Here is a 22819-nt window from a genome sequence, read left to right on the forward strand (position 1 = left end):
TTTGTACTAAACTATTCACTAGAACTCACTAAAAGAAAGCTTGAACCTATGTATTTGTGTAAACCCTTCACAACTAATGAGAACTCCTCTACTCCGTGGACGTAGCCAGTCTGGGTGAACCACGTACATCTTGTGTTATTTGCTTCCCTGTCTCTATTCATTTACATACTTATCCACACTAATTACTAGAGCAACCTAGCGAAGGTCACAAACTTGACACTTTCTGTTGTACCAACGTCCTCGCCGATCTTGGTGTTTACTGGAATGAAGTTACATGATAGTATCTCTTTAACGACTTTGTAGTGTATTCCCAAATAAAGAAGAATCATCATTTCATGTATGGAAGAGGAATAATATTCTTTATTACGTAAAGTGTTTTAAGTGCTTATCTACCACAAATAATATGATCAACAGTTTAGAGTTAGCATGTGGATGTTCTTATTAGGTTTTGTTTGTTTTGTAGGAGCTCGGGATCAATTGTTTAGAGTTAATGCCATGTCATGAGTTCAATGAGTTGGAGTACTTGTTGGAACCAGAAACTTGCAAATGACTGCTGTAATGCAAAGTTCGAGAGCTTACAAAGCAACAAGGGAGAATTCTTATTAAGTAAAGCAAACTTCATGGCTATTAAATAGCCTTACATTTGAACAAGAAAATGAAAGAACTACTTCCCACGATCACCGGACCTACGATCGTGGTAGAGACTATGTCAAAACAGAAACATGCAGCATGTCCCTCAAGTATAGGGATTATTGATTCCTAAGAGATAAAACAACCCTAAAAACTAGGAACCCTATCTGTAAACCCTTATCAGATAACGGCTAGAAGTTTTAAACAATTCTAACATCCTCCCTTAAACTGAATACCACAGCTATTCAGTTTACTCCTAAAGCTTGCAAACACCCAGTAATCCCCGCAACTTCAGAAACAAGTCGACCTTCAACGGTTTCGTGAAAATATATGCAACTTGTTCCAGAGAAGAGCAGTGCACCAGTTTTAAAACTCCATCCTTGACCAAATTTCGAAGAAAATGGAACCTTACATCAATATGTTTGCTTCGACCATGCAACACATGATTTCTTGATAGTTTGATAGTCGAAATATTATCACAATACACCACGGTTGGACTACGTTGCTCATGGTTAAGACTCTTCACAATTCTTCTTAACCAGACCACCTGGCATGCACTTGATGCTGCTGCTATGAATTCTGCCTCAGTAGTGGATAAAGTAACAACTGGCTGCTTTTTTGAGGACCAAGAGACTGCGCCCATATTCACCATAAATATGTAACATGAGGTGCTCTTCCTATCATCTTGATCACCCACGTAATCACTATCGGTGTACCCAATCAACTCCTCAATTCCTCCCTTCTTGTAGAATATCCCCAAATCAGTAGTTCCTTTAACATATCTGAGAGCTCTTTTTGCCGTCTGCATGTGAACTTTAATTGGACGCTCCATGTGTCGGCTAATCAAACTTACAACAAACATTAAGTCAGGGCGTGTAGCTGTTAGGTACATGAGACTTCCTACCATTTGTTTGTAAACAGTGCCATCAACCTCTATTCCTCCTTCATCTTTTGTAAGTTTGTAACCAGGAACAATGGGATTTAGTACTGAGTTGCATTGATCCATGTTAAACCTTTCCAATATCTCTTGAGCATACTTTCTTTGACTAATAAAGATTCCTCCAGAACCTTGTATTACTTCAATACCAAGAAAGTATCTCATTTTCCCGAGATCAGTCATGTCAAACTCCACCATCATAGATTTCTTAAATTGTTCAAACATCATCTTATCATTTCCAGTAAAAATGAGATCATCGACGTAAAGACATACTATCAAGATCTTACCTTCTTCTGCAGTTTTGATGAACAATGTGTGCTCAAAAAGACTTTTTTTGAAACCTTCCTTGATGAAATACGACTTTATACGACTGTACCAGGCTCGAGGAGCCTGCTTGAGTCCATATAGAGCCTTCTTCAGTCGATACACTTTCGTCTCCTGCATCCTTCTGTTCATACCCGCGTGGTTGATCAACAAATACTTCCTCATCTAACTTCCCATGCAGAAATGCGGACTTGACATCAAGCTGATAAATGTCCCAGTTCTTTTGCGTAGCAAGCGAGATTACTATGCGAATGGTGTCTAGACGAGCAACTGGTGGGAAGACTTCTGCATAGTCGATCCCATATTGTTGGCAATAACCTTTAGCGACTAGTCGAGCTTTATGTTTATCTACTCCTCCATTTTCATTAAGTTTCGTCTTGAATACCCATTTTACTCTGATAGTTTTCCCTCCAGGTGGTAGCTCGACTAATTCCCACGTACTGTTCTTCTCGATTGCCCGTATTTCTTAATCCATGGCCTGTCTCCATATTTCGGACGTCACTGCTTCTTTAAAGGTTATAGGATCTTGATCAGTAAATAGTGCCCATTGAGCCATACCCTCATTCTCCTCATCGGATAAGCCCTGACCTGTTTCGTAGTCCCTCATCCAAGTTGGTGGTCTTTGAGTTCGTCCTGTGAAAGGTGAGGCTTCATTAACTTGGCTGTCTTCATCAATATCTTCATTACTTTCAACCTCAGGATGACTTGTCATCTCAGTGCCATTTTCTTCATCAATATCCCATTCGAGATCTGTCATAATAACTTCCTTGTGATTGTCATCCCAAACCCATTGTTTGTCTTCTTCGAACACTACATCTCGGCTTATGATTATTTTCTGTGAGACAGGATCAAATAATCGATAAGCTTTAGACTCTTCACTCACCCCAAGCAATACACATTTACAGCTCTTGGCATCTAGCTTCACTCTTTTATTGTCAGGTATGTAAGCATGAGCAATGCAACTAAAGATTCTGAAGTGGTCCACGGATGGTTTGTGTCCATTCCATGCCTCCTCAGGTGTCTTGTTCTTCACGGAAAGAGTGGGGCATCAGTTCAACACATGCACTGCCCAGTTAACTCCTTATGGCCAGAAAGTTTTTGCAACTTGCTTGGCTGACAACATACTTCGCACCATGTTCATGATGGTGCGATTCTTTCGTTCTGCTACATCGTTCTGTTGGGGAGTATATGCTGCGGTTAATTGCCTGTGGACTCCATTCTCTTGGCAAAAATTTGTAAATTCATGTGAAGTGAACTCCCCTCCTCGATCTGTTATTAAGCTTTTTATTGATGTCCCAGTTTCCTTCTCTACCCTTGCTTTGTAGGATTTGAACGTGCCAAATGCTTCGGACTTCTCTACCAAAAAATAAACCCATGTTTTTCTGTTGAAATCATCTATAAAGGTGATAAGATACCTCTTTTTGTTGTTTGATGTAGGATTAATTAGCCCGCATATGTCCGCATGCACTAGTTGTAGTACCTCGGAAGCTCTCCATGTGCTTTCTCTGAGAAAAGGATCTCTGTGTTGTCTCCCCACCAAACAGTCTTCACATACCCTTTGAGAGGCAGTGAACTGAGGCATTCCTTCCACCATATGCTTCTGTTGAAGTATTCTAAGCCCATTCTAGCTAAGATGCCCAAAGCGACAGTGCCAAAGTCGTGCTTGATCAGTGGTTTGAGATGAGAAACATCTTTGTTCCTTTGGTGGACCTCGAGCTGATATTGCAAACATTCGATTAGAACTCATCTTGGTCTACATGATTAGACCTTTCTCCGAGTGAAAGATTTTGCACCTTCCATGTTGGATAAGTACTGAGAGTCCCTTCTCTTGTAATTGTTCGATGCTTAACAGGTTGTTCTTCAAATCTGGCACATAGAACACACTGGTGACCACGTGTATCATACCATTTACCTCCATTCGAACGTTTCCCTTGCCTTGGATAGTCAAGCTGGAATTATTTCCAAGCTTCACTGATTCTTTGAAGCTGCTATCAAACTCACTAAATAGGTCCCTCTTGCCACACATGTGATTGCTGCATCCAGAATCAAGGAACCATGTGTGCTCCGCTGTTGCCTCATTGAACTCCACAAGTGCCATCAACAAAATCTCTTCTTTTGTCTCCACATAGTTTGCCTTCTCCTCCTTAGGTTTCTTTGGACACTCCCACTGAAAATGCCCTAGTTCATGGTAGTGATAGCATTCCAAGGTTGACTTGTCTAGCCTTCCCGTCCTCTTCCTCTTCCTCGATAGGTTCCTCGTCCTCGTCCTCCTTGCTGGATTCCATGAGTAGCCTGAAGAGCATGTTCATCCTCCTGATGTCGACTCATCCTTTGCTCATGCACCAAAAGACTGCTCTGGAGTTCGTCGATAGACATGACATCTAGGTCATTCGATTCTTCAATCGAACAGACAACATAGTCGAACTTCGTTGTCATGGATCTCAGGATTTTCTCAATGATCACCACGTCGTCCATCCTTTCTCCGTGAGTCCGCATCTTGTTAGCTATGGCAAGAGTTCTGCCAAAATAGCCATTGACTGTTTTTCCATTCTTCATGTGCAGCACCTCGAACTCCTTGCAAAGGGCCTTCAGTTGTGCACGTTTTACACGTGCAGTTCCTTGATACTTTTGTTTCAAGGAATCCCATATATCCTTTGCTGTGTCTTTCTTCATAATGGTCTCCAAAATGGACCGATCTATAGCTTGGAACAAATAGTTCTTGGCCTTCAAGTCTGTCAGCTTTAGTTCATCCAAGATCTTCTTCTGTGCTTCCCCAGTTTCTGATCATCCTGCTGCTGCAGTGATCCCAATCTCCACCAAGTTCCAATACTCTTTGGAACGAAGGAAGTTCTCCATAAGCATACTCCAGTGGTCATAGTGTCCATCAAGCTTGGGAATAGCTGGTTGTACGAAACTATTCTCATACGCCATGGTTGTATCTCTCCGCTTAGGTTGCAGGCTCTCGATCAGGCCCTGGAGTGGGGCTCTGATACCAGATGTTGGAACCAGAAACTTGCAAAGGACTGCTGTAATGCAAAGTTCGAGAGCTTACAAAGCAACAAGGGAGAATTCTTATTAAGCAAAGCAAACTTCATGGCTATTAAATAGCCTTACATTTGAACAAGAAAATGAAACAACTACTTCCCACGATCACCGGACCTACGATCGTGGTAGAGACTATGTCAAAACAGAAACATGCAGCATGTCCCTCAAGTATAGGGATTATTGATTCCTAAGAGATAAAACAACCCTAAAAACTAGGAACCCTAGCTGTAAACCCTTATCAGATAACGGCTAGAAGTTTTAAACAATTCTAACAGTACTTCAGCTACAATTCTATCTTGGGTGACTGCAAGTACAATACTTCTGTCTTCTATGTACGTTGTGTCTTGAAATTGTTTAAGAATGGGAACAACAAACAAACGCAAGAAAGTAAGCTATAATATAAAATGAATATGGTTTGGCTATGTGCTTGCAAACATGGGGCAGCAACAAATAATCCCAACTATATAAATAATGGGTACAACCAAACATCTTATCAAGCATCTAGGTTCAAGGCTCGACGAACAAATAAAAAGAACAGGATAAAAAAAAGAGCATTCTCATCTCTTTTCTTCTCTCTTTCACACACCTTGCCCTACAACATTCTCTCACTCAAACTCTTTGAATGGTGTGCTGAACATTGTTCTGTCACTTACTGTTACAGGTAAATGAGCGCAGTGACTTCTTATATAGCTACGGTAGTGGCTTCATCAATTAAGAAATCTAATCCTAATTAGAATCTCATTACCAAGTATGTCCAACCTTCTTCAATTGGGAAAGCAACACATTTGGGAGCAGGATTCATATCCTCATAGATGATTAGTTCTATTAAGTTTAGGAAATTGATCATGGGCTGGACAACCCAACACATTGTTTTCTTTATGTGTAAATGCAAGACAACAATCTAGATTGTAACTCGAAACAAATCTTCTAAAATCAAAATCTGTAGACAATTTTAATGCGTTTAACATGGTGGGTTTATTTGCTATTGCTATTTATGTTGTTCCATGTAATTGGATGTTTGCTTTAATCTCATAAGCTTCTATTCTGTGGTTTGTTTTGTTGAAGAAGAGCATGCTTTTATATGATGCAATTAGCTGCTTTCTCTCCAAGTGAAGTTTTCTAATTCGAAGTGAATTTGGTACTAGATTTAAGTCTTGTCCTCTAATGTCTGTCTATCAAGCATCAACCATATTCAGCAAAAAGAAAGTAAGTTTATGTCCGTTTTCATAGATTTTCTTTCATATTCAATAAATAAAATTAAGTTTGTATTTATTCTATCCAAATAAAAGCAGCGCAAACTGAGGGAAAAAAACAGTAAGATATAGTTTTTCCTAAGGGAATGATGTGTACCCTACTGCTTGTGGTAAATTTGTTTAAAACACAAGTGATTTACAAGTCTCGCGGTCATGTGGTGGGCCAATTTGGTATCTCTCTGTCAATAGTAGCTCATTCAGTTTTATCAGTATCATACTTATCCCCTTTTTCAGTTTTTCACTCCGGAGAGTTCTTTTTTATGAGGAGAATTTTCATGAATTACATAGCTGATAAATGGTCAATCTGAAATGGAGCAGCAGAAAAGTATATGCTGTTATGTTTTGTTTGTAATCATATTTCAAATATCTACTAAAGCAGGTCGATTGATATTGATCATTGAACATATAACTTATATGCATATTGAATTGGAAGACCATACCAAGGTCAGGTTTGCGTTGTATGCCCCAGACCTAGAATCCATTTGTGTCCTAAACTGAAAAATATGTGACATTTTTTATTTTTCTGGTGCCATCTTTTTTTATTTGGTGTCTCTTCATTCATACATTGTGAACTCAATCTGTTGTCCCTTTATTCTTAACAGGGAGAGTTCTATAATTATTCGGGATGCGGTAACACATTCAATTGCAACTATCCTGTTGTGCGCCAGTTTATTGTAGACTGCTTGAGGTAGAATTTCCCTAATCTTCAGTCTTGCTTTTATCCGATGGAATTTCCTATCAATTGAAATTTGCATTGGTGAATTTGATATGTGGAAATTATTTATAGTTCCCGGAGATAATCTACATTATGGAAGCCAAGGCTGTGTCATGCTTCATATATTATTTGGTCATGCAGGCATTGACAACTTTAACTTCTCGCATTGTGACTCTGAGACCTAATGTTGTGCATAGTCATGTAATAGTGCCAGTTCATAACCCAATTGTGCTTCTGAATCATGTCATTGTCAGATTGTCTCTATATGACATTCTCCCTCTGTAATTATTGTGGCAAGGAACTAGCAAATTAATGTTCTTGTAAGCTCACTCACTCCATGTCTCTGGAAGAGAAAAAAATTGTTTATAGTTGACAACTCATATGCTAGTTGGCTTATGTACTCCTACATTGGCAAGTGCTTTGATAAGATGCCCTGCCACTGCTATATCTGAATGAATCTCACTCACTTTTTCTTGTTGTCTGCTATCTATCCTCTCTTCCATCATTTGTCTGAAAAATTGCAACTCCATCCTGTGTTGTTTATCACTTTTTGATAATTTTGATGTTATGTCTATGATTCTGAAGTGTGGTTGTGTTTAACTATTGAATTTTTTTTTCCGTAACCATCATCTGCTACTTATAAACCCCAAATGGTAGAAAGGTCACTGTTTTCGTTTTCTGCACAACAGATATTGGGTAACAGAGATGCATGTGGATGCGTTCTGCTTTGATCTTGCTTCTATTATGACCAGGGGTAGCAGGTCTCTGCCAGATGCTGTATTATGAATCAGTTTATACTGGACACTGGTGTCATTTCAGTCGTTTTATCTTCACTTCTTTGTCCAGTCTCTGGGATGCAATTAATGTATATGGGAGTGCAATAGAAGGTGACTTTTTGACAACTGGAACCCCTCTTGTTACCCCACCATTGGGTTGACATGATAAGTAATGACCCAATACTTCATGGAGTGAAGGTTCTTACATTAAACCTTTTTATCAGTATTTCTAAGATTTTGAAGGGTCATTTGAATTACACATATTTATCAGCATCCCTATGTCTACATTCTAGAACATAGATTATTGATACAGTTGGGTTTTTAGGGGTGACCAGCTACGAGAACCAACGCCTTAGAAGAAATATGAGACTCAACTCACCTTGGTCAATTTTCACTTTCCATGAGGTTCAGTAATTCTGTTGAGTTTGGTGGCCGTTCGGTCATGTCATGCGTGTTTAACATGCAAATCCAATAGAGGCCATGTCTACCTCATTTAATGCAGATGTTACTGTAGGCTTAATTTCCTGTAAGTGAAGGAGAATGTCGTTCTTATTTCAGTCCACTCACATAATTTTTTTTGGATGATAGTAGGTGAATTGTCGATTCTCTCCATCTTCCGAGTGAAAATTAAAATTTTAAATTATATTTTTGGTAAAATAAGTCTTTATATTCATTAAAAAATTACCAATTTCATTCATACTATTATATTAAAAACTCTTAAATTCAACTTTTCCTTAATTTAAGTCATGTGAATTGCACATGGTACATTTGAAAGGATAATATCATTATTTTTTCACCTATAAGTCTTCAACGTTGCATGTTTGTTGCAAATCTAATTTCTAGTTTATTAACTTCATACTCTTTGTTCCAAAAAAATAAAATAAAGAAAGCTACTAAACCCACTCCACAACCTTATTTCCCACGCCATCTTATATTCACCCCTCATAAAAAGTTTAAAAAATTAAAGGATAAATTACATAAAACTACTTTAACTATGGATCGAACCATAATCTCATACCTTATGTTTTAAATATTGCAATGTCATACTTCAATTTATGAATTCGTTTTAATGTCAGACCTACGTTAAATTTTTTTATTAATTTAACTGTTAAATGATGACATGACAAAAACGGGTTCACTCATTCGCTAACTAAAATAAAAAATAATAAATTATTATTTTTTATTCATTACACTCTTTTTACTCCCCCTCTTTGTCCCTCAACCTCTCCCTCTCTCCCAACTCTCTTGTCCCGCTCATTTCTGCAAAAGCAGAAAATCAATGACGGCGTCTGCCGCCGTTCCCGTTGGAGCCAAACTACCACCACCACCAACCTGCAAACCCAGAAACGAGAGTCTCTTAGATTTGAGATCGGACATTTGCACTAACGCCACCTCCCCCCCCTGCGGGACACCAGCGATTGCAGGTACAAAAGGGTCATGGCTAGCCCGAACACCAGATCCGAGGGTAACGGAAGAATCGATGGGCCCGCTTGGAAAGGAGCAGAGCCAGCGTGAGCACCAGAAAGAGGAAGAGGGAGGCCGCGGACTGCAGGGACGTGAATCGGTGGAGGCGACCGCGTATGGTTGATATCCACCGCCTGCTAGGTTTCCGGTGCTGTTTAAACTAAAAGCAAATTACAAGCAAATAATAAGAATTAATAAAATAAATAAATAAATAAATAACAGAATTTTGTGACTAATTTAAGTTGGGATATTTTAATTATTCAAATTGAACCAAAGGGAAAGCGATAATCTTCTTTGCTTCTCTCACATCCAAACCAGAGCACAGTAAGAACGGCAGAGGACCGAATCATGATATTAACAGGAACCTTCGAGATTGTCGTCATCGAAGAACATGGCTTTGCAGCCAATTCGCTGGCATTGAAACAGAGCTGCCCGCTGACCCTCCATCCTCTCTTCTCGTGTTGGAATTCATGTGATTTCATCACATTTGAATTCCAGTGAGTTCATCAAAATTTGGACAGCAAGTTAACTTAGAAATGAGCTATAACTCACGTGAACTTATAAGAGTTTGTATCCGGACAAGCTAAATACATAATGGAGCGAAAGCTGATACAAACCACATGATATTAACAAAGCCATAAGGCAGTTGGTTTGTAATTCGAAAACTGATGGTAACTGTTATGGTAATGGGATGAGGCAGTTACCAAAATCAATGATGTGGATTGGTCCCTCTTCTCGGTATATAATCTTTGTGTTTATTAAGAAGGATAAGTCCCATTGTGTATCCTGAACATTATAGCACTGAGTACAACAGAAGAGAAGACTTCACCATAACAAGAAGTATGGCTACGAATTCTGGTCAGTACACACATCTACTTGTTATGAGGGTTTAAGCACTTAATGCAGCAACTCATTATGATGCATGCACGCATTACAAATTTGACGTTCATGTACTTTAGCAACTTGGTTGATTGAATACTTTTGAATAAAGTTTACATGTGGTATCAGAGCCGGTCAATTCAAGTTCTAAACTCATGATTATGGAGAGATTTGTGAACTCAATCTATGTTGTTTTAAAATTCTGCAATAATCAGTTTTATAACTTAAAGACTATCATGTTATAACTATTATATTTGATTCTTTTTCCTGCAACTTATTATGAATTTCTGTGTTTTACTACAAATTGATCTACTAATATATCAATATTTTGACTATGAACATATGAACTGATAAATTTATGCAGATTGAGTTACATAAAGTATTGAGTGTCGATGTATTATGTTTATTTGGTTAACAAGTAAGAATGTTTCCAAAGAAATTGATTGCTAGGATTGCTTAGAGTTCACTGTGGCTTTCAAGACCCCTCAACCTGCTGCACTAACTGATTCAAGCACTGCACAAGATAGTGAGACTTTTGCAAGATGGAGAGAGAGCTAATCAAATGTCTATCCTCATTATGCAAAATGTTATAGAAGAGCACATTCGTGGTGGTATGATGTGGCTTAGCCAAGGATTACATGGCTAGGATTGAAGAGAAATTTAAGAGGTCTGATAAAGCTAAGATAGGTGCATATTTCACTGCACTGATTAACACCAAGCATGATGGGTTGAGCAGTGTTCGTGAACATCTGTTGAAATTGGTGAACATCTCCAACAAATTGAATGCATTGGAGATTGGGATAACAGATCAGTTTCTAGTACACAGGGCCCTATACTCCTTATCTGGTGATTATGATCAGATTAAGGTGAATTACAACACACAGAAAGAGACTTGGACAATCAATGAACTCATTTCCATTTGTTGTCAATAGGAGGCGAGAATGAAAAAGTCCAAGGTTGAAAAGATGGAGTTGGCAAATCTTGTCAATTCTAGGAAGGGCAAAGGAAAGATAGGGGTTGCAATATTCAAGAATGAGAATTACAAAGGCAAAAAGCAGTTAGGATTTAAACACCAAGCTGGTGTAGACTTTGGTGCCAAGAAATTCTTCAAAAACACTTCAATCCATATAACGAATTCATTGTAGGGATTTCAAAACCAGAATGGGACAAGTAAGGAGGTCTACAATGTGTTTGTTGGAAATGGGAATAAAGTAGTAGTTGAAGTTATTGGCAGAATTATGTTAAGACTGTCATCTGATTTTATTTTAATTTTGAACAATGTATTGTATGTTCCTTCAAGAAGGAACTTGTTTTCAGTTACTCAGCTTGTCAATAATGGTTTTTCATATGTTGGTGATGTTAATCAAATTCAATTTTTATTCAAAACCAACATGACAATCCAATTGGTTATGCATTCCCAAATGGAGATCTTTGGCAAATCCAATGCACATATTATGAAGAATGTCTCGATCTTGAACATTCAATCTCGAAACGTATGCTTGTTAATGAGAAATCTTCAATGTTGTGGCATAGAAGGCTAGGGCATATATCAAAAGAGAAAATGTTGAGACTAATTAAGAATGGCATATTGTCAAATATCAATTTTGATGACTTTGAGGAATGCATAGACTACTATAAGGGCAAAACTACCAATACCAGTAACAAAAAGAAAGCCACAACAAGCAATGATCTCTTGGAGATCATTCATACAGATGTGTGTGGTCCATTCCCAACAAAAACAATATGTGCAAATTCATATTTTGTTCTCCTTATTGATGATTTCTCAAGACACATTTGTATTTGATTTCAGAAAAATCTCAAGTTTTAAATTGTTTTAAAGTTTTCAAAATTGAAGTGGAAAGACAATTGGGAAAACATAACAAGGTTGTAAGATCCGATCGTGGAGGAGAGTTTTATGGTAAGTACACTGAAAGTGGACTACACATGGGTCCTTTTGCCTTGTATCTACAACAAAATGGTATTGTATCATAGTACACTACCCCAAGAACACCATTTCATAATGGTGTAGCAGAAAGAAAAAATAGGACTATCAAAGATATGGTGAGAAGTATGTTTTCTCAATCACATTTGCCTAAATTATTGTGGGGGGAAGCAATCAAAACTGTCAATTACATATTCAATAGAGTGCCTACAAAAGCTGTTGAGGTTACTCCGTTTGAAGTTTGGACAGGGAGAATGCCAAGCTTATCCTATTTTCACACATGAGGGTGTCAATGTGAAGCTAGATTATACAATCCAAATGAGAAGAAATTGGATTTGAAGACAACTAGTTGTTATTTTATTGGTTATACAGAAAGTCAAAAGGTTACAAATTTTACTGTCCTCATTCATACACCAGAATAGCATAAAGTCATCATGCTAAGTTCATTGAAAGTGTTGGTGAAACATGTGTTCCAAGTAATCACTTTAGTGTTTTTGAAGAGAGAAATGAAGAAATTGCATAACTAAACAATAGTTATGTGATAAATCAATCCTTGTTACCATTGGCAGCTGCAGGAACCAGTGTAACTTCATTTTCCAGCAACAATACCACAACACCACTTGACAGTGGTAATGTGGCATCTGCAGCACTTTACAAGAGGCTCTAACAAGCACTTTGCCTCCATTAACTGTGCTTCCAGATGCTGCATTGACTTCTCAAGTACCAATAGTTGTCCAACCATAATTAGGCTTGGATCACCCTTCACAGTTATGAAAAAGTCTACTAGAGCTAGAAAATCAATCATACCAGATGACTATATGGTCTATTTGCAAGAAATGAAGTATGATATTGGTGATGAGGATGACCCAACAAACTACAAAGAGGCCATGGAAAGCTCTAATTCTGGTATGTGGGAGGCTGCAATGGAAGATAAGTTAGCATCCATGTCCAGAAACAATGTCTGGACCTTGGTTGAAAATGTAGAAAATATGAAATCCATAGGCTACAAGTGGGTTTTTAAAACCAAACATGACTCACAAGAAAATGTGGAAATATTCAAAGCTAGATTGGTGGCCAATGATAAACTTAGAGAAAATGAATAGAGTATAATGAAACTTTCTCACCTGTGTTAACTAAAGACTCTTTCAGAGTTATTATGGAATTGATTGCACATTTTAATCTTGAATTCATCAAATGGATGTAAAAACAGCATTTCTGAATAGTGATTTAGATGAACTTATTTGTATGAAGCAGCCATTTGGATTCATTGAAAGGGAGAATCAGCAATGGGTCTGCAAATTGAACAAGTTTATTTATGGCTTCAAACAAGCATCAAGACAATGGTACAAAAAGTTTGATCAAGTTGTGATAGCTTCTGGTTTTGCAGAAAACAAAATTTACAATTGCATCTACATGAGAATGGTGATGATATTTTACTTGCAAGTACCAGTATTAACTTATTGAATGAAACCAAGAATTTTTTGTTCAGTCATTTTGATATGAAGGATATCGGACCATCTCAATATGCCTTGGGTATTGAAATTGTTAGAAACAAGTCTCAACAAACTTTAGGAATGGCACAAAAGGCTTACATCAAGAAAATGTTAAAAATGTTCAATATGGAGCACTACAGTGATGGTGAATTACCTATTGGTAAAGGTGACAGACTTTCTTTGAAATAGTGTCCCATTATTGATCATGACATACAAGTAATGAAGGATAAACCTTATGCATCTCTAGTTGGCAGTGTCATGTAAGCACAAGTGTACACAATACCTAATTTGGCATTTGCATTGAGTGTTTTAGGAAAGTTTCAATCGAATCCTGGTGTGGCTCATTGGAATGCTAGAAATAAGGTTCTTAGGTATCTGAAAAGAATACAAGGTCATGTATTATGCTATAATAAAGTTGATAATTTGGAATTAGTATGCTAGACAAATGTAGATCTTGGAGGGCGTGTGGATGACAGAATGTCAACCAGTGGATATATTTTCATGTTTGTTGGAGGTGCGATGTCATGAAGAAGTAAGAAACAACAAACAAGAGCTGCGTCAACAATGGCGTCTGAATACATTGGTTGTTTTAAGGCAATGAGACAGTCAAATTGGTGGAAAATTTTACTACATCACATGAAGGTAGTGAGGAGCATTGAGAGACCACTAAATATATATTGTGACAACACTTCTTTAGTATTCTTTGCCAAGAAAAACAAGAGATCAGAAGCCTCGAGACTTATGGATATCAAGTACTTGAAAGTGCAGGATCAAGTTAGAGATGGGGTTATAGACATTGAGCATGTTAGTACTCATGAAATGATGGCAGATCCATTGACAAAAGCACTGAATGTCACTACATTTAATAAGCATGTGATGAAGATGGGACTGCAATCTTCAATGGACCATAAGTAATGTGGGAGCAAGGTATTATAGATCTAAATCTTGCTATTTTGTGTTTAATAAAGTTGATGAATTGTATTGAGTTGATTAATTTCACTTGTAATGCAAAATACAAATTACTGAGTATATTATTTAGTTAAAATGAATCTTTGCAAAGTTAATGAAGAAGAGATGTTCATAACATCTTAGGACAAAAACTGTGGGAGTGTGTTAGTATACTATTATGATCCCAAGTAATAATGTTCCTCAATGTCAGCATTCACAATATATTGTATTTGTTTACTGATCTTGGAGAACTAGTACATAAATTAGTATTATGCTTCTCTTAGGTTTTACAAATACAATGTTTTAGTTAGAAAGTTCTTAAATCAAGATTAGCTCAGTGATCACATTTACTAAGTTGCTGTAATAAAGTAAAGAGTTTTGACATCACTCATGTGGGAGAATGTTAGAATTCATGTGATTTCATCACATTTGAATTCCAATGAGTTCATCAAAACTTGGACATCAAGTTAACTTAGAAATGAGCTATAACTCACATGAACTTATAAGAGTTTGTATCCGAACAAACTTAATACTTAATGGAGGGAAAAATGATACAAACCACATGATATTAATTAAGCCATAAGGCAGTTGGTTTGTAATTCGAAAACTGATGGTAATTGTCATGGCAATGGGATGAGGCAATTACCAAAATCAATGGTGTGGATTGGTCCCTCTTCTCGGTATATAATCTTTGTGTTTATTAAGAAGGATAAGCCCCATTGTGTATCTTGAACATTATAGCACTGAGTACAAGAGAAGATAAGACTTCACCATAACAAGAAGTATGGCTACGAATTTTGGTCAATACACACATCTACTTGTTATGAGGGTTTAAGCACTTAATGCAGCAACTCATTAGGGTGCATGCATGCATTACAAATTTGACGTTCATGTACTTTAGCAACTTGGTTGATTGGATCCTTTTGAATAAAGTTTACACCTCAGTCTCTGTGTTTGTTTGAGAAAAATACGAGCCTTTAGCGACAGAGACGTACTAGAGAATTGAGATTTGGGATGAGTTTGGTGACGGTTAGGAGGGTGGTGGTGGTAGTGGGATGATGGTGCGGTGACAGAGGATGAACATGGAGGAAATTGGCATGGATATTGTGGAGTGTTTGGTTACAGTGATTAATTTAATTAGGACTTAGGGTGGTGGGTATAGAGGGTGGGCTCCCTATTTTTTTTATTAAAAATATTTAAATGATTTTGTTTTTAAAATTTTAAAATTTAATTAATTTTTTAATCCAATTGGGCTAGTAAGTGGGTTCCACCTCAAGCCAAGTCAGTATTTAATAAAGAAATTGACAGAAAAACTAACGGAGGTCTGACATTGTAACAAATTTGTAAGATGAGGTATGAGATTGTTATTCGACCAATAGTTAAGGTAGTTTTTTGTAATTTACCCTTCAAACTCTCTTTGTGCCACCAATATTTTTGTTCCTTGCATTAATTTAACTATTTTTCAAAAATTTGAACTTAGAACTGAAAATAAGAGCCACCCCACCCGACCCCCACACTACCTAGGCACGGATCCAAGAAAATTTTCAGAGGGTCACATGTAAAAGTTGACAAACACTTCTCAGACAAATAATAACCTTATAAGTTAAACCATAGTTCCATAATTCATAATTTATAGGCTTTTTAGCCAAAATGGTCTCTGAGATTTGCATAACTCCTCACTTTAGTCCCTAAGATTTGAAATCAATAAAATTGGTTCCTAATTTTGTCAACCATCAATCACTTTGGTCATTCCTTGAAAAATCTCCATTAAATAAGAATATAATGACCAAAATACCCTTAGTTTTTGTCAAATCATTTTGGCATATTGTTTATTAAATTGAGGGCATATTTATCATTTTGATCTTTATTTAACATAACTAAATTGATTGATGGTAGGCAATTTCAATGACCACTTCTATTGATTTCAAATCTTTGAGACCAAAGTGATGTGTTATCCAAATCTCAGGGACTATTTTGACTAAAAAGCCTAATTTATAGAACAAATAATAATAAAAAATTCAATTGTCCACGACACGTTTTCATATTTTGAAAGCACTGCATTATAGCTTCATTGTCAATGGAAGAAAAAAAAACTCTCTACATAAACTGCCATGCTATGACTCAACTATTGATCTCCCATCTGTAACGCAATGGACTTTTCACAATATTCATAGAGGAAAAGGTTTTCTCCACTTAAGTAGTAGCAATAGGTAGAACCAAAGCCAATATAATTAGCAAATACACATGGTTATACTTAATTCTTCCTTGTATCCACCATCTTTTTGCAAGACGACCAAGAATGTAATGTCTAAGTTGATATTTAAAAAAAAAAAAAGGACAACTACTCTTTGAGGCATTTTATCAAGCAGTTCTAGAGCATGTATGAATGGTGACTTCAACCTTTAGAAGGACATCACTCAAGTCATCCAAGAAAATTCATCGGAGCTCGGATGGTCAGCTGACCTCCCTCCCTATTGATGGGCCAGTCAAGGACATCACCCAACACAATTTGATGACAACCCCCTTTCACGATGTGTCCAGAACATGTTCACCTCGCTAACGCAAGAGACTACGAAAAAATAATCCCAATCTTCTTCATCGCAATCACTACTGAAATCGATGAAGAATCTGTTGGATCATCGAAACACTTTCTATCACATCCTGACCCGAGGGGGACCACTTCCCGACCCCCGCTCCACCACCGTAGCACGATATTGTCCACTTTGGGCTTACCATTCCTTCACGGTTTTGTTTTTGGGAACTCACGAGCAACTTCCTAGTGGATCACCCATCATGGGATTGCTCTAGCCCCCTTCTCGCTTAACTTCGGAGTTTCTACGGAACCCGAAGCCAGTGAGCTCCCAAAAGGCCTCGTGTTAGGTAGAGATGGGAATATACATTTAAGGATCATTCCCCTGGGCGATGTGGGATGTCACAATCCACTCCCCTTAGAGGCCCGATGTCCTCGTCGGCACACTACGGCCAGTGTTAGGCTCTGATACGAAATGTCACATCCTAGCCCGGGGCGGATTACTTTCCAGGCCCGCTCCACCACCGTAGCACGATATTGTCTGCTTTGGGCTTACCATTTCCTCACGGTTTTGTTTTTGGGAACTTACGAGCAACTTCCCAGTGGGTCACCCATCATGGGATTGCTCTAGCCCCCTTCTTGCTTAACTTCGGAGTTCCGATGGAACCTGAAGCCAGTGAGCTCCCAAAAGGCCTCATGTTAGGTAAAGATGAGAATATACATATAAGGATCACTCCCCTGGGTGATGTAGGATGTCACAATCCACCCCCCTTAGGGGCCCGACGTCCTCGTCGGCACATATGCGGCCAGGGTTAGGCTCTGATGCTAAATTGTCACATCCCGGCCCGGGGCGGATCACTTCCCGAGCCCGCTCCACCACTGTAGCACGATATTGTCCGCTTTGGGCTTACCATTCCCACACGATTTTGTTTTTGGGAACTCACGAGCAACTTCCCAGTGGGTCACCCATCATGGGATTACTCTAGCCCCCTTCTCGCTTAACTTCGGAGTTCCAATGGAACTCGAAGCCAGTGAGCTCCCAAAAAGCCTCGTGTTAGGTAAAGATGAGAATATACATATAAGGATCACTCCCCTAGGCGATGTGTGATGTCAACTCACGAGCAACTTCCCAGTGGGTCACCCATTATGGGATTGCTCTAGTCCCCTTCTCACTTAACTTCGGAGTTCCTATGGAACCCAAAACTAGTGAGCTCCCAAAAGGCCTCGTGCTAGGTAAAGATGAGAATATACATATAAGGATCACTCCCCTAGGCGATGTGGGATGTCACACTTTCCCTGACAAATCTCAATGGTGTTATTTGGATTTAAAACAGAAGATGTTCGAAAACGATATTTTGAAATTTTGGTCCGAAACAATTTAGAGGAAAGAGTGTTTTCTGAAATGGATGGTTGGGCTCTTCCCTTTTCTTCTTATTTTTATTCTAATTTTTTAGTTTTTTCATGATTATATGGATTTATTTGAGAGCTATTGGACCTACTAACACACCCCGACCGGAGTCGAGGTATGCTGGCTGTCATCCGAAGGTGATGTAACCAAAAGTGTGAGTGAATAAATTAAAACCGAAACTAAAACTTATTTAAACTAATAAAATGAGTGAGCAATAATGGGTAAAACCCATAGAATACAAATATTCAGAGTATAGCTAACAAAAGATTGCAATTGTAACTAGTTATAATGCTTAATACACAACCAAGAAAGGCTCCCTACATTTATTTAGATATGTCAGAATCCGCCGGAGTTTCCTCGTTTGCCACAGAGAATTCAGCTATCTAAGACATGGAGGGGCTAAAAACAGAAGGGTAAGTGGGCACAAAAACAAAGGTTCATAAAACATATTTACTAACCCCTTGCTGTAAACCGTGTATAGTTTCTAGAAAATCATACTATGTATAAGTACAAAAACAACTATAAATAATAATGATGCTAGAAATACGCTAAACTACAATATCACAACAGTAGCATAACGAAAACAAGTTGCTCATCAATCTACACTAGCACACGAGTTCATGTAGATAGTTTCTGACATGAATAGGACTGTGGTGTAATGTATAAGTACGTTCTAGTGCTACAATCGCGTGAAGACTAGCAATAATCATGGACACCTACAAGTCGGAGTTGCCTAATGCAACCTGTACAACAGGACTGACACCTACTTGGATCTAAGGCGAGCATGCGGTGCAGAGGTGAACATACACATGAAAAACTAGCTTTGGCCCCGGGCGAGCACCAATACTGGGGTGCATCAATGATGAGCAGACTACATACATAAATATAAATATGTCATAACCATTCAATAATTCTAGTCAACATAATAAACGTACATGTGCATCCTGTAGGATCATTTTGGCATTTCACAGCAATATAACATTTCTTATAACACGTTTAACCATGGCATAATAGGCGTAATATCAATCTAAAAACAACAGTGGCATAAAATACATAAATCAATTCAAAAGCATTTATGGAAACTATAAAGTTTATACACACACACACGCACACGCACACACGCACATATATATATATAAGGAAACAAAATCCCCACTCACTGATATGTGGTCGGATCATAGCCTCCTAGCCTCGCTTGACCCCGTACGTCATCGAGATAATTTTCACCATATATGTGAAATAACTAAACTAATAAATTAAATCGGACATATTAAAAAAGGCTAGGTAAATCTCCCATACCTTGCTTAAATGGAAGGTTTGAATATACGAAAATGATCTACACGACGACACCGACCTACACATGTCAACCACTCACCGGCCGGTGATCGGAGGCTCCCTCACGTGCCCCTAAACGCAGGTCAGTGGCTAACAGACGTCAGGAATATTCTGTCTTGACAGAATATTCTGCTAAACAATTAACAGAGTTTAACAACGTTAATTGACATCGTTAGAATATTCCGTCAACTTTGACAAAATATTCGTCGTCTTCTCCATGGACCTTCGCCGGTCGCCGTTGTCCACTTTCGCCAGGAACTAGAAGACTTCGTCGATTTCTGGGGAAAAATTCAAATCTTCAAAACTTGCTCATTTCTCAACCATTTTTAACAAAATTTATATAGATTTGAAGCTCTTGAGGAGTAGAACAATTCTATACCTTTTGGAAGTCCAAAAATGGACCGGAAATGGCCTGAAAATGCCTCGAAAGTCTCGGCCTAAAACTCGACTCCTCGAACTCGCTTGCTTCAATGTCAACTCGACTCCAAACTTAGTCTAGGGACCCTAGGGAGTTGTGTAGAAGCTTCCCCATGTCCTAAAACCTTGTAACTCGTTGGAGGAAAACTCACCGAGTCGGACCTTCCAAGTTGATGGGTCAAAACTCGTCCATTTCGTGATCGGTTGGTATGGCTGGATTTGTGATGATGAGAGGAACACGATGAAGGTGATTTAGAGCTTGATTTGTGAAGTTGTGACATCGTTCTAAAGGGTTGCAAGGAAAGGGAGAGTTTGGGTGAGAGAGGAAGAGAAGAGAGAAAGTGAGTGAGAGAGCAGTCTTTGATTGGGGGAAAGGTGTGAGGAGTGGGTTCTTTGATTGGTGAGGGAATTATGGAGAGATGTTGATTGGTGAAGAGTAAAATGAGGGAAAAAAGATTGGTTGTGAGTGAAATGGGGGACACAGGTCCAATTTAAAAAGAAAAGAGGATAGGGTTTTTTAGATTTGCACCGTAAAAGTACTAAGAAAATCTATCCCCTTATCAAAATACAGTGTGTCCCACACTGAATAATTAACACGCACTCGTGTAGAAATTTACCTGTTGTTAACACACTTTAATATAATGTAACTTTTCCATTATTTGAGCCTAAATCGCACTCACGCATTCGTGATGACGAGTTATATTTAATTATGCTACTAGGAAACATAAAATAAACGTGGAATAATACATCCAAGTCACTTTGCCAATAAGGGTAGAAATGTCAATTTACACGCTTGGGAAAAATTACATAAAAAATTAGAGACGGGTTGTCACACCTACCCCATAACCTATTTTCCTACCCAATTTTAAATTTAATGACATAATTAGAATTTTGTTTGTATGTAATTTTTAATAAATGATATTATCTACACTAGAGAATGGTGAGTTTAACCTCAAAATGGACTAATAATAATGTAGTTTAAATTTTTTTTGACAAAAATCGAACTTAAAACTTTTTATTTACATGTAAAAGAGAAATATTACTAAACCGGCTGTTATTAATTTGTAATTTTTGCTATTGACAAATAATAGATATTTACTTTAAAGCTCATGGGCCATACCACAAGTGGACATAAGGAGCCAACAGAAAGAAATGGACTTTAACAGGCACATGGATCACTTGTCAATTTTGTCTTCTGGAGAAATCTGGACACCTGCAGAAAGTAACAAACCTCTCTCTCTCTCTCTCTCTCTCTCTCTCTCTCTCTCTCTCTCTCTCTCCCCTCTTTTTACAGAGGGACAAGGACAATCCTTGTCCTTTACAGAGACTCTTTGAGTTCCAGACTTTCAGTTTGTCTCTGCAAATCAAATAAAAAAATCCAATCAAAACTTCAACAATCGCACAATTTAACAAAAACCCAAATCTCCGTTTCCTCAGAATCTGAAAACAGAGTTGCAGAAATCTCTCACATGGAGGACTACTTCGTCTCAGACGGAATGCTGATGAAAACGATGAAGAAGAAGAGGAAGGAGGTTGAGGAGCTTGACCAAGTCAACGAATACTTCTCCGACTTCTCTCTCTCTTCTCCCGCCAGAAAGATTCGCCGTCTGGTATTCTAAAACCCCATCTTTTTCTTTGCTTTCTTCTCTTTAAATTTCGACCCAAATCTGTTGAGTTTTCAAATTTTCTGATTCAATGCGTTGGTATGTGTGAAAATTTGGTAATTTAGGATGCGCATTTGCCGCCCATCATGGAGGAGGAGGAGGCTGATTTTGCGGCGGCTCCGAATCAGGTGGAGTCGGCTGCTCCAATTATTGAGGAGGCCATTGTGCTCTTCAAGCCCGTCAATTCCCCTCCTTTTTTCTCTTTACCTTCCGAATTGATCTGCGGCTTCAAGGGTACGCATTTCGACTACCCATTTGGATTTCCTGACGATTTCCGTCTCGAAATTTCTGTAATTTGATGCTTTATTGGTTTTCTGCAGACCAATTTCCGCGCTCCGGGCATTACGGTCCGAGACAATCAGCCGCGGGAGATGATGAGGCGGTGCAAAACAGCGAAAATCAATGTAAAGCTGTTGTTCCATGGGTTTATAGTAAGCTTCGGCCTAGGCCATCGATGGAGGTTTCGCAATCTGAGGCCCCGGAGCAGCTGATGGAGGCTGAGGAGATGGGAACAGCAACAATGGAGATTGAAGAAGAGAACAGAGAAGGACAAGGGATGGCTAACGGGTGCGGCGGAGGAATGTGGACGAGTAATGAAGGGTTTCCTCAGTGGCAGCAGCAGCATTGTATGATTCCACAACCTCCACAAAACACCACCATGCCCATCACTTGGTTCCGATGAGACCGAAAGGCGGTAGGGTTTTTCGGGTTGGAAATCGAGTGGTGCCTCGTTCTTTTTTCAGCATTTCGACTGTGTTGTATCATATATTTGGAAAGAGCAGAAGCAGAAAGTCGTGTTAATGTTAATAGCAGCAGAGCAGTGTGGGAATTTGTCGAAGAATGATTTTTATGTTAATTATGATTTTAATGATATCCAACTCCTAGAGGTTATTATTTTGATTTGGAGTTTCGTTTCACTTCAGAATCTTAAAGACACTATCAACGCAATTTGATACAAGTGAAAACGTTCCTAACCGGAGAGCCGTGCATTGTAAGTGATCCGAATCCGCCCGGAGTGAGCCTCTCATAGAGACAAGTCAAGTTGGTGAGCCGTATGAT

General features: G+C 38.5%; 3 protein-coding genes and 2 pseudogenes across 4 annotated transcripts; 3 read left to right on the top strand and 2 right to left on the bottom strand.

The window, feature by feature from the left end:
* Positions 1 to 886: 886 nt before the first annotated feature.
* Positions 887 to 1636, bottom strand: LOC148690078 (secreted RxLR effector protein 161 pseudogene; annotated as a pseudogene).
* A 2472-nt stretch (positions 1637 to 4108) lies between these two features.
* On the bottom strand, positions 4109 to 4564 carry LOC148690079 (uncharacterized). The gene has a single exon (XM_088687176.1). The coding sequence runs from the start codon at positions 4562 to 4564 to the stop codon at positions 4109 to 4111; it is 456 nt and encodes a 151-aa protein (XP_088543302.1).
* A 1323-nt stretch (positions 4565 to 5887) lies between these two features.
* LOC137730700 (isoamylase 1, chloroplastic-like) lies at positions 5888 to 8037 on the top strand. 2 transcript variants are annotated; one of them, XM_088688130.1, is made up of 4 exons: positions 5888 to 6142; positions 6792 to 6877; positions 7594 to 7665; positions 7751 to 8037. In XM_088688130.1, exons 1-4 carry the CDS (start codon positions 6101 to 6103, stop codon positions 7839 to 7841), a joined length of 291 nt encoding a protein of 96 aa, XP_088544256.1. In that variant the 5' UTR covers positions 5888 to 6100; the 3' UTR covers positions 7842 to 8037. The 2 variants fall into 2 exon arrangements, 1 of the variants encoding a protein (XP_088544256.1); XR_015957948.1 differs by having other exon boundaries at positions 7657 to 8037.
* A 1775-nt stretch (positions 8038 to 9812) lies between these two features.
* LOC148690080 (uncharacterized) lies at positions 9813 to 11168 on the top strand (annotated as a pseudogene).
* Positions 11169 to 21268: 10100 nt separating this feature from the next.
* LOC137732496 (uncharacterized) lies at positions 21269 to 22660 on the top strand. Its single transcript, XM_068471813.2, has 3 exons — positions 21269 to 21706; positions 21826 to 21994; positions 22081 to 22660. Exons 1-3 carry the CDS (start codon positions 21566 to 21568, stop codon positions 22440 to 22442), a joined length of 672 nt encoding a protein of 223 aa, XP_068327914.2. The 5' UTR covers positions 21269 to 21565; the 3' UTR covers positions 22443 to 22660.
* Positions 22661 to 22819: the final 159 nt, after the last annotated feature.

The sequence above is a fragment of the Pyrus communis genome, chromosome 16 (assembly GCF_041283825.1).
Source record: "Pyrus communis isolate YQ-2024b chromosome 16, ASM4128382v1, whole genome shotgun sequence".
In the NCBI taxonomy this organism is placed as follows: Eukaryota; Viridiplantae; Streptophyta; class Magnoliopsida; order Rosales; family Rosaceae; genus Pyrus; species Pyrus communis.

Excerpts from the sequence above, each read along its gene's own strand:
- LOC148690079 (XM_088687176.1), bottom strand. The coding sequence starts at position 4,564 with ATGAAGAAAGACACAGCAAAGGATATATGGGATTCCTTGAAACAAAAG.
- LOC137730700 (XM_088688130.1), top strand. The coding sequence starts at position 6,101 with ATGTCTGTCTATCAAGCATCAACCATATTCAGCAAAAAGAAA. Across the intron at positions 6,143-6,791 it reads CCATATTCAGCAAAAAGAAA|GGAGAGTTCTATAATTATTC; the intron begins GTAAGTTTATGT and ends TATTCTTAACAG. Across the intron at positions 6,878-7,593 it reads TTTATTGTAGACTGCTTGAG|ATATTGGGTAACAGAGATGC; the intron begins GTAGAATTTCCC and ends TCTGCACAACAG.
- LOC137732496 (XM_068471813.2), top strand. The coding sequence starts at position 21,566 with ATGGAGGACTACTTCGTCTCAGACGGAATGCTGATGAAAACGATGAAG. Across the intron at positions 21,707-21,825 it reads CCAGAAAGATTCGCCGTCTG|GATGCGCATTTGCCGCCCAT; the intron begins GTATTCTAAAAC and ends TTGGTAATTTAG. Across the intron at positions 21,995-22,080 it reads ATTGATCTGCGGCTTCAAGG|ACCAATTTCCGCGCTCCGGG; the intron begins GTACGCATTTCG and ends GGTTTTCTGCAG.